The 11,598-nt window shown below is 51.6% G+C and overlaps 1 protein-coding gene and 1 non-coding gene across 6 annotated transcripts in view; one reads left to right on the forward strand and one right to left on the reverse strand.

The window, feature by feature from the left end:
* Positions 1-10,374, reverse strand: part of LOC105468496 (family with sequence similarity 83 member A) — a 33,354-nt gene extending 22,980 nt beyond the window's left edge. For 2 of the 5 annotated variants that reach the window (XM_011718701.3, XM_024788693.2), the window contains exon 1: positions 6,151-6,822. In XM_011718701.3, coding sequence (XP_011717003.2) covers positions 6,151-6,630 — 480 coding nt within the window. In that variant the 5' untranslated portion in view covers positions 6,631-6,822. Of the gene's footprint in view, positions 1-6,150; positions 7,466-9,214 lie in introns of those variants that run through there. The other 3 variants (XM_071067502.1, XM_011718700.2, XM_024788692.2) reach the window with 2 other exon arrangements.
* LOC112424432 (small nucleolar RNA U3) lies at positions 8,919-9,134 on the forward strand. Its single transcript, XR_003015175.2, has one exon. It is a non-coding gene; the product is annotated as a small nucleolar RNA U3 (small nucleolar RNA).
* Positions 10,375-11,598: the final 1,224 nt, after the last annotated feature.

An 11,598-nucleotide genomic window follows, 5' to 3' on the forward strand; every position in this document is an offset into this window, starting at 1 on the left:
TAACTCTCGGTTTTATGTGCATTGTTCATGAGAAAGTGTGGGTAATGTTAGAATAACAGAATGCAAGAGTGTTGTTCTAAGCCAGGTTATGGAAGAGGGTTAAAATTAGTGCCCAGGCTGGGTGTGGTGGCACGTGTCTGTAGTCTCAAGAGGCTGAGGCAAGAGAATTGCTTGAGCCCAGGAGTTCGAGTGTAGCCTGGGCAACATAGTGAGACCCAGCATCTAAAAAAAAACAAAAACAAAAACCTAGTGCCACTCCTCTATGGGTATAAGCCAAAGAAACAGGATATAGAAGGCTGTGTCTTGTAAGGCCACTCAGAGAGACCAGCACAGCAGGGAGGGGTGCCGAGAGGCAGAAGGACACACTCTCCGTGACACCTGGCTGAAGAAAGAGGGTCTAGAAGTAGAGCCTGGCACGCCCAGGAGTCCCGAGCTCCAGTGAGAGGGAGTCGCCCAGCCAGGCGATGCTGTCTGCGGGACCACAGCACTCTCAGGGCCATCTGTGGGGACCTCGCATCCTGGCTGAGAATTCCTTGCTCCTTGCCAGGTGGATGTGAGTTTCTCAGGGGCTGGAAATCCTCAGGGGAAATGAGATTTAGGTCCGGTTGGGGCTGCCATCCATGTTGGGCACAGTTGTTGGGGCCACTCAGCACCCCACCTCCACTCTATTTTCCTCTTTCTTTTTCTCGCCTATGTTTTGGTGATTTTTCTGAGCCTGCTTTTGAGGGATGAGTAATAACAACAGCAACTTCCTGTTGAGCACCTTCTATTAGCCCTGTGTCCACCTCAGATGCCTTTCACCACACCATGGCCCGGTTTCCAGATGAGGAGCGGAGGTGCAGATCACTTTCCGACTCCCCCGGGCTAGAATGCAGAGGTGGCCCGGACCCTCCCAGAGTCCACGCCTCACACCTTCTGCTTCAGGACTAAGAGAAGGACTGATGTCCATCTGTCTGCCTATTTGTCTGTTTCCATCAGATACAGCCTGAGGGAGGGAGGGAGAAAGGAGGACATGCTAGAAAAAGAGCAATAGGCCTGGTGCAGTGGCTCACGCCTGTAATCTCAGTACTTTGGGAGGCTGAGGTGGGCGGATCACTTGAGGTCAGGAGTTCGAGACCAGCCTGGCCAACATGGTGAAACTCCATCTCTACTTTAAAAAAAAAAAGTTAGCTGGGCATGGTGGCACGTGCCTGTAATTCCAGCTACTTTGGTGGCTGAGGCACAAGAATTGCTTGAACCTGGGAGGTGGAGGTTGCAGTGAGCTGAGATCGTGCCATTGCTCTCCAGCCTGGGCAACAGAGCGAGACTCAGTCTCAGAAAAAAATATATAAATAAATAAAAAATAAAAATAAAATAAAAAAGCAATAATTCCAGCCCCCAGAGTTTCCCTGCCAAGAACATCATCCCATCTCATCCCCACTTCACTTTCTCCACTGGCCCCGGCTTGCCTGAAACACTCCCTGTCCATTTGGTGTCAGGACCCCCTTCCACTCTGAAAAATTATTGGTGATCTCAAAGAGCTTTTGTTCGTGTGGGTTATAGCTATTGGAGTTTGCCGTATTAGAAACTAAAACTGAATAGTTTTTGAAATAGTTCTTTATTATTAATAGTTATTTTAAAATATCAATAATAAACCCATTGTATGTTAACATAAAATAACAATTTTCATGAAAAAGAAATGTATTTTCCAAAACAATAACAAAAACGTGGTGAGCAGAGCGGCACTGTTTTGCATTTTTGCAAACCTCTGATGTCCGCACCTTCACCTCATCAGAGCCGCTTCTGCGTGAATCTGCCGCGAAGGGTTGTCTGGGAGGAAGTGGATGGGAATAATCTAGCCCCACATGGGATAAGTGGTTCGAAAGGGCAGGGTCTTACGGTCGCTGAAAGGGCCCCAGGGACCTCAGGGATCCCCCACACCACGCTTTGGGAACCACTGCTCTCAGTCTTTGGCTCTGACCCTGACAGCCTCTGTTCCTGTCCTCCCCCTTTATCACATCCCCAAGCTCTGGTCCCATCACCTCTAAGACACATGGGCCCTCTCACACCTCCTGGCTTTCACATGTGACCCTCCTTAGGTCTGGAATTCCTTTCCCTTCCTTCTCTGCGCAGCAAACGCTTACTCATCCTTTGAGACTCAACTCCGAGACCAACTCTTTCGTGAAGCCTGCCCTAATCCCTCTCTCCACCTCCAGGCACCAAGGGTTGCCCAAGCCTGGGACTGCCACCGTCTAATTCTTTCTCCTCGCTCCTAAGGAGCAGGTGGTTGGCAGGGAGCTCCCCAGAGGGAGGGATCCCTCTTGGTCCACTCTGCCATCCTGGGTGCGGGGGCACGTTAGGCTTTGTGGAATAAGGGAAGTGTTTTTTTGAGACAGAGTAGTCTTGCTCTGTTACCCAGGCTGGAGTGCAGTGGCACCATCTTGGCTCACTGCAGCCTCCGCCTCCCATGTTCAAGCGATTCTCCTGATTCGGTCTCCCGAGTAGCTGGGATTACAGACATCTGCCACCACACTGAGCTAATTTTTGTATTTTTAGTAGGGATGGGGTTTCACCATCTTGGCCAGGCTGGTCTTGAACTCCTGACCTCAGGCGATCCGCCTGCCTCGGCCTCCCAAAGTGCTGAGATTACAGGTGAGAGCCACCGCGCCCAGCCTGGAATAAAGGAATTTGGGCATGAAGGGAAGGAAGGAGAATTCCTGCTTCTTCTAGAGTGGAAAGTGCTCCAGGAAACACCTCTCAGGCTGGGTCTCTCAGTTTGTTCCCTTCCGACTCCGCTTGGGGGCTGAGGCTTAGGAGAGGGAGAATTCAAATCTATTTCCTCACTCTCTCCTATTCTTCTCGCCACCTACTTCCAAGGACAGCATAGGCTGAGGCTCCAGCTCCCCAGCTGTGTCTGTGGGAACTGGCTGTCCCCGAGTCCCTGCACATGGGGGTGTGTGTATGTGCATTTGTGTGCATTCGTGTGTGTGTACGTGTGTGCATATGTGCCTATGTGTGTGACAGGGACATCACAAACCCTGCTTTCTACTCTTAAAAATTATTGGTGATCTCTGGCCGGGCGCGGTGGCTCACGCCTGTAATCCCAGCACTTTGGGAGGCCGAGGCGGGCGGATCACAAGGTCAGGAGATCGAGACCACGGTGAAACCACGTCTCTACTAAAAATACAAAAAATTAGCCGGGCGCGGTGGCGGGTGCCTGTAGTCCCAGCTACTCAGGAGGCTGAGGCAGGAGAATGGCGTAAACCCAGGAGGCGGAGCTTGCAGTGAGCCGAGATCGCGCCACTGCACTCCAGCCTGGGCGACAGAGCGAGACTCCGTCTCAAAAAACAAAAAAAAACACAAAAAATTATTGGTGATCTCAAAGAGCTTTTGTTCATGTGGATTATAGCTACTGATGTTTGCCATATTAGAAACTATAACTGGCCAGGTGCGGTGGCTCATGCCTGTAATCCCAGCACTTGGGAGGCCGAGGTGGGTGGATCATGAGGTCAGGAATTCAAGACTAGCCTGGCCAACATGATGAAACCCCATCTCTACTAAAAATACAAAAATTAGTCTGGCGCAGTGGCAGCTGCCTGTAATCCCAGCTACTCAGGAGGCTGAGGCAGGAGAATTGCTTGAACCCAGAGGGTGGAGGTTGCAGTGAGCCAAGATTGAGCCACTGCACTCCAGCCTGGGGGACAAAAAAAAAAAAAAAAAAAAAGAAAAAGAAAAAGAAAAAGAAAAGAAACGAAAACTGTGAATTGTTTGAAATAGTTCTTTATTATTAATGGAGTGCCTGTTAACCAATAATTATAACCAATTAATTATTATTGGATGCCTGGCAGACATCCAAACGAGTGAACCCCTGAGGGTCCCAGGACAACAGGGAATGGTAGGGACTGTGGCAAAGAGGACCCACCCAACGAAGCAGCCACAACTCCATGCCAGCAGAGCCCACCTGCTAAGAGGAGCTGCAAGTTCTTACTTTCACGTAAAACCTTCAGATTTTTAAGTGTTGTCCTAAGTTCGTAACACACTGTGCTGGTCCAAAGGACATCAGTGGTCTCAGGGTCCTAGAGGTGGATGCAGAAGCCTCACTGGGTGTGGAGTGGGGAGGAGAGGGACTCAGCCAGGGGACTGTGTTTTACAAGCCCTAACCAGGCTTCCTTCCAGGGATCCTCCCTCGCCCTTCGAGCAGCTGTGATTGACAATTTCCCCCAACAGTGTTGATCCCCGCCCCTCGGGAGAGCACTGAACTTCATGCAGAAAGACCAGAACTGGCACACTCAGGAACAGGCCTTTGGAGCCTGGAGGGACCTTAGTCCGGCATAGAAGCTGAACCCTGAGGAGTCCAGGGACTTGCCTGAGGGGGTGCAGCCAGCGCTGGGCCGCAAGGCAGCGTGGGCACTCCTGGCCGCCTGCCTGGACGCATCCTCAAATGCCGCCCTGCCAAGGAAACATGAAACACTGCTCCAAGCAGCCCAGCCGCACTGAAAGCCAACACCCCACCTGTTGTTACCTTCCACTAAATTTTCCAACTCCGCTCCCTCCCTCCTCCTCTACGCATGGCCTCTTCACCCTTGGTGGCTTTTTCTGGAACCTTAAGATTTCACACGGTATTGAACTTGGGAGGGAATTCAGTTATGAGACTGGGACCTAGCAAAAAACCAACCTAAACATCAGCACGGTCTTTTATGAGTTCTTCTAAGGGTAACAAAATAAATAATTTTAATGAGAGAGAGGCAGAGAGTGAGACAGAGAGGATTTTACAGACGATGAATGTTTTTCCTTGGGGTCCATTCTCCCCTACTCCTCTGCAGTATCAGGAGCGAGGGGTGGGCACCCACAGCCTGGTGCTGGAGTCATTTTGTGCACCTGGGATAGAACAAGACCCCAGAGGTCGAGTCCCTCCACTCATTTCCGGCTGACAGCAGGATGTCACTTGAGGCTGGAGATCCCGGGGCATTGGGAGAACTCCTGATCCAGCTCTTATGGTGCCTGAAGTCCTACCAGCCCAGCTCTGGGCTTGAAGGGCTTTTTCTCTTCTAAAGACACTTATCAAGGTGTGAAAATTCTGGGGAGAGAGAAACGCCCTCTGCTGCCTACCCCATCTTCTGCCTGGCCACTGGCTGGATTCAAGAGCCACAAGGTCATTTGTGGGCAGACAGGTCTTAGCAAAGTCTGAGAGGAGAAGGGGCAAAGGTGAGCCCAGCGGAGTGGTCCCCTTACATTTGGAAGCGCGGAGGTGGGTACCCCAACACAGCCTGGGGAATTCAGGAAAGGCTTACTGGGGAAGAGGCTTTCATGCTGGGTCCTGAAGCAGGAGTAGGTGTGCATCAAATGAAAAGCAGGGAAGGCAAGCGGGGCCAGGCAGAGGGAACAGCACACGCAAAGGCCCACAGACAAGCTCTACAGGGCACTTGGTATGGAGCAGGAGGTGGTGCGAACCATGCTAAGGAGTTTGCTCTTCCCACTGTGGGCAACTGGGAGCTACCAAAAGCTCTAAGCAGGGAAAAGACCAAATTAGATTTGTAGTATAGAAAAGCTTGCTCTAGCAGGACACTGTGGCTCCCGCCTGTTATCCCAACACTTTGGGAGGCCGAGGTGGACAGATCACCTGAGGTCAGGAGTTCCAAACCAGCCTGGCCAACATGGTGAAACCCCATCTCTACTAAAAATACAAAAACCAGCCAGGCGTGGTGGCATGCGCCTGTAATCCCAGCTACTCGGGAGGCTGAGGCAGGAGAATCGCTTGAACCTGGGAGGTGGAGGTTGCAGTGACCCGGGATAGTGCCACTGCACTCCAGCTTTGGCGACAGAGCAAGATCTGTCTCAAAAAAAAAAGAAAAGAATAGAAAAGAAGAGAGGAAAAGCCGCTCTACTGTAGTATGGAGACTGCAAGGATGGGGATCAAAATGGAAGAGGGGGCCAGGCAGGAAGTGATTGCAGGAGTTCCGGTGATAAGTGGTGGTGGCCTAGACCCTGGTTGTGACAGGTGGGATCAGGAGGTCAGTGGTCCAGGGCAAGGCGGACAGCAATGCCCCTCCATCTGAAGCCCCAATCATCTGGACTCTGACCCTGGGAGCAAAATGCACCCCCCTCCCTGCTCCATCAGCCCCCCATCCTCCCTGCTACTTAGCCACGGAGACAGGGTTTTGCCATTGGTACCTGGCTGGTCCGGGTGATGCAGCGGCGGACGAGGTCTCTGATGTTGTTGTGCTTGTCGGTCTGGAAGTACACGGTGGCGCTGGATTTATCCTTCAGGTAGGGCTTCTCAGCTGAGGCCCAGCTGTGCAGTAGGGCTGGCTCGCTGCCCTCTGAGGCCACGGGGAAGTAGGTGCCGGACTGTAGGGAGCTGGAGTCTAGTCCCTTAGGGCCTGTCTCTGCCCCTCCCAGGGTGTCTGGGGGACAGGGGCGCTCCCAGGCCTGGGCCTGGATGTACTGGGCCTCCACCGAGGACAAGAAGTCCACCTCGCCTTCCTGGCTGAGCACCCGCCAGTAGGCTTCAGGACCCCCATCCAAGAGGGCGTCCGTGGCCAGCCGGGCACTCTCGTTGTCACTAAAGTCAGCCCTAGCTGGCCGGACCCACTGGCTCTTGACATCTTCCAGACGCTTCCGGATTTTGCCCAGGTGCCTTGACCGGCTCATGCCGCCCGTCCCTGGGTGGTGCTGGGGGAGGCTGGCACGTCAGCTCCTCCAGATGTGGGAAGCAAATGGAACACACCACGGAGGAGTGGGGCTCCCACACCCCTGGGAGGCCGCCTGATCCCAGTACCGGCGTGCAGGGCACCTCCAAGAAGTGATTTACCGCTGTCCTGAGCAATGCTTCTCAGAACTCCTCATCTGCAGCCGAGGGATTGGCTTATCTCTCAGGGCCACCTGCCCTGCCCTCGGGCCGGGAGGGCTGGCTCAGACACCACCTTGGCACAGTCAGTCATGGGATATTTCCTCTCCTCCCAGCCGCGGGGGGAGGCGAAGGTGAGCCGGCTTTCCTGCTGGGTTTCACAACTCTCCCTCAGGCCTTTGTTACCAAGCAGGGAGCCTCCCCAGCACCACCAGCCCAGCTGGAGGATGGGCCTGAAGGAGGCCTGCCTGCCTCTGCTGCCCTCCTGGATGCCTCGATTCCCACGCTGTGTCAAAGATGAGAATTTCCCTGTGGCGGGAAAGATGCCATCCCTGAGATGCCTCCTCCCGCCCCATGTCAGGAGGGAGCTGGACATGGGCCAGGGAGAGCTGTAGACCAGGTGCGCCTCCTCTCCTTGGTCACACCCAAGTGCCCACCCCTCGCTGCCCTATGAAGGTGCTCCTCTCTCCCATGCCTTCTCAAGTGTCATTGTCATTGTCCTGTTTGCAGAGACCGCAAAGAATTTCCAGTTCTCAGGCCAACGCTGCCTTGCTGGAAGAGGCTGCTTGGAACACCGTCTGGAGAACGAGCCAAGGCTGCCCGCAGCCCACGAGCCCAAAGGACCAGTCGGTCTTGGTCCTGGAGCAGGAGGAGCAGCACGTGGGTCTGAAATCCATGAACTCTGAGGGGAGTGACCACGTGTTCTTTCCAGATCAGGTCGTGGCCTGACAATGGGATGAACTGCCTACAACCCTGACTCTCTTTGATTGGGCTCTGGTGGAAACAGGTTCTGAGACTAGGATTTGAGTACAGGTGGTTAATCAGAAGGTCATTCCGAGAAGCACAGAGAGGAATGGGGAAGAGAGACGGGAAGGGAAGGAAGCCAGGCCAGGTGAAGGTGATGAGCAGGCCACTGTTGTGGACATCTGGGTTCATGGACATCTGTGGGGACATCAGGGGTTTCCAGCCTGTGGGAACCTCTGGGTGATGGTGGCAAATACATCTTAAGGTTTTCCTGCCCAAAGGGTGAGAAAGCTGCAGAGTTTATCTAAGGAGTCCTAGTTATCATTGGCTGAGGGCTGCTCCCGGAGCCAGTTCACCAAGCACAGCTCTGAACCCAGAGAAAGTCTTCGGGCAGTGTCAGGTGCTACAGGCAGAGAGTGCTGTGGGAGTGGTGAGGAGTGAAGAAATTAAAGCAAGGCCCTGACGCTATCTGCTCAGGGACAACAGCAAGAAATCAGGACTGTGTGGTCTTCAGAGAGCCGGGATATGGTAAGAACTTGATGTCTCTCAGTGGCATAGCCATTCTTTGGAGAAAAACAGCCGTGAGCACCTGTAACCCTACTGTAGCTGTGTCTTGTGCCTCAGCCCAGCAGTACCACAGTGTTTTTTAAAGTGCGGTGCGGCCGGGCACAGTGGCTCACGCCTGTAATCCCAGCACTTTGGGAGGCCAAGGCAGGTGGATCATTTGAGGTCAGGAGTTCGAGACCAGCCTGACCAACATGGTGAAACACTGTCTCTACTAAAAATACAAAAATTAGCCGGGCCTGGTGGCTTGGGCCTGTAGTCCCAGCTACTCGGGAGGATTAGGCAGGAGAATCGCTTCAACCTAGGAGGCAGAGGCTGCAATGAGCCAAGATCACACCATTGCACTCCAGCCTGGGCAACAGAGCAAAACTCTGTCTCAAAAAATAAAATAAAATAATCTCTTTTCTCTCTCTCTTTTTGGAACATCAAAGGAATCCAATTCACAGTCTTGAGCAATCCTCTCTTTATCCTATTTTATCTACTCCCTACAATCCCTGGCAGTCAAAGAGACAAACCCAATAAACTCTCTCTCCCATTGCCTTTTGGATCTATGCCCTTTCCCTTCCGCCTTTTGCTAACTCTTGCTTCTGTAGATTGACGGAAGCCCTTTTCCCACATCCTCCTCCCATCTTCCCTCCTCTCTGGTCTGGTCTGTGTCCTCCTCAGGCCATTCTCTGTTCCTGCATCACCCAAGTCCTGTCCCCCGTCTAGCGAGATAGACCCCGGGGCAGGGCAGTGGTCCATGGATTTGCTCAGCTTCACTCCATGGCTCCGAAGCTGTCCATAGACTATGCTCTCAGTGACCAGTTCCCAAATTCATTACTAGAGAAGTTTCTCTGAACGTGTAGAGCCCTGGGAACTAGGAGGGGGAGGTGAGCGTTTTCTCCTGAGCATGAGGTGGCTTTAGGTATTGCTTCATGGCAATTTGGCAACTGCCATGTGCCATTGAAGATGGTTCTTATCTTCCTCTTTCAGAGGAAGAGGACACAGTCTGAGTGGTTCCCATTTATGCTAATTTTTTTAAAAGTTGTCAATTGCTCCCCGTTGCCTCTTAAACTAAGTGCCAAGTCTTGAGCCTACCTGAGACCCTGCACAAAATGGTCCCATATGTTCATTCGAGCCTGGCTTCTCCCATAGTTGGCCATCGCTGAGTGCTCACTGCTTGCTGGTTCTCTGTGCTGAGAGAGAAATGGATTATTAGTTCTCATTTCACTAAAGAGGAAACCAAAGCTCAGAAAGGTTGAGTTACTTGCCCAAGATCACACAGCTGGTAAATGGCAGAGCCCATGTACTTTCCACTATTCCAAGCTTCACTTTTTTCTTTCCCATTCACCTTCCCTTTCTATTCACAGTGCATTACAAATCCTCTTATTGGTTCCTGAATATGCGTGGGGAGAACTTTAAAAGTAGGTGGGTATTCTGGGGTTCTCCTTTCACCTGGACCTAATTCTCTTTCTTGGTTGAATAAATGCTTGAGTGTCTCCCTGAGACAGAGGTATCTGTGACCTATAGGGACCATTTTCTCCTTGTCCTCTCACAGAGCAGCTCTTTAAAACAAAACAAAAACCCAAATCTGAATGAAACTTCCCCTCTAGAGTCCTGCTTCTGTCCCCAGCTCTTGGTCCTCACACAGACCCAGAGATTCCAGTTGAATCAAGATGAATACATGTTGGTGTCACTCATCCTCCATCCCTGGCAGACATTACTAGTTGATCATAGGATTGTGCCAGTGAGCTGGAAACTGTTCTTTTGCCACTCTTTGTAGGGATTATCTTAGTTCATTTTATGCTGCTCTAACAGGATGCCACAGATTAGGTGATTTATAATGAACAGAAATTTATTTGGCTCATGGTTCTGGAGGCTGAGAAGTCCAAAAGCATGGTGCCAGCATGTGGTGAGACCTTCTGCACTGTACATCCCATAGTGCAGGGCGGAAGAAAGAGAGAGAAAGAAGGGGCCGAACTCATTTTAACAAACCCACTCCTATGATAGTGACATTAATATATTCATGAGGGCAGAATACTCACGGTCTAATTACTTCTCATTAGGCCCCACCTCCCAACACTTTTGCACTGGGGATTAAGCCTCCAACACATGAACTTTAGGAGACACATTCAAACCATAGCAGGAATCACAGAGAAGTCCTCACCTGAAGGAATGCTGAAGGTACTGCAAGCTCTTCAGTTACCGATGAGAAAACTGTAGCCCAGAAAGAGGAAGTGACTGTCCTCAAAGTCATCAAACTGGTTGGTGATTCTCATCAGCTTAGTCTCTCATCTCTCCTCTGCAGCCCAGCCCTGTGAAGTGTCCTCATTCTTGCCCGCTGCAATAACAAACTTCCCCAGCTAGGATTGCACTTCTGAACCAGGAAGTCTGGCCAGCTGTTGAACTGCACATTCATACCTTGAAAAATCCTTATCAAGGAGCCCTCAGTGACAGGCACTGTGAATTATGGAGGACTCCACTTCCCTTCTTCCTTCCTGTGGCCATCTGAAGTGTGGTTGTCTCCTTTTCATGAGGTCATCCAACAATCAGAGAAAGGATGAGAAGCCAGACTCCTGTTAATAAATGAGTGGCATATTGGGGCTTCCTGAAAATTCCATTTATCTAGGACAGTGGCACTCAGCTGGAGGCGATTTTGGACCCCCATCCAGGGGACATCAGGCAACGTCTGTAGCCATTTTCGGTTGTCATTCTGGGGGCGTGGGTTGCTAACTGGCGTTAGTGAGCATAAGCCAGGGGGTCTGCTACATCCAACAACACACTGGAAAGTCCCCCACAGTACAGAGCTGCCTGACCCAGAACACGTGTAGCGCTGAGGAACACACTTACAGGTGACCGATGTGGGGATCCCAGTCTCCTGCCATTGTTCAGTCTGTTCCCCCAGTCCTTCCCTCCACCATCATAACTTATTCAAATCTTTCCCAGCGTTCAAGGTCTATCCGGAATCTGACCTATGCTAAGAAGCCCCCCTGGTGAATTACCAAGCGGCTGTAACTGCTCCTCCTCTGGTCCGCAAGGCGTTTGTAGAATATGTCTCAGGCAGTCTTGTCCTGGTCATGGGTGTATTGCCCCATCTCCCACTGCTTCTAATTCCTTGAGCAGTGCAATGGCAAAAGGCTTACATGAACTCTGAGTTGGGCACAACTGTGTCCAGACTGTGCCTATGATAGGGGACCTCAGGAAGGTATCATAGAGGACCTCACTGAACTTCACTCTTCTCGTCCCTATAGTGACAGCTAACAATTGTGGGGCACGTCCTATGTGAGTGAGGTGGTGTCCTACATCATTTTCATGTGCTAACTCACTTCAGCCTCATGACAACCCTGTGAGTAAATGCTATTACCATTCCGTTTCATGCATGAAGGAAATAAGGCACAGCGGTAACCTTAAAGGGTGTGAGAACTGCACTGGGTGGTCAGTGAACAAACCTTGTCCAGTTTCTGCTTGGCTCTTTAGCCGGA

This window comes from Macaca nemestrina, chromosome 8 (assembly GCF_043159975.1).
Source record: "Macaca nemestrina isolate mMacNem1 chromosome 8, mMacNem.hap1, whole genome shotgun sequence".
NCBI lineage: Eukaryota > Metazoa > Chordata > Mammalia > Primates > Cercopithecidae > Macaca > Macaca nemestrina.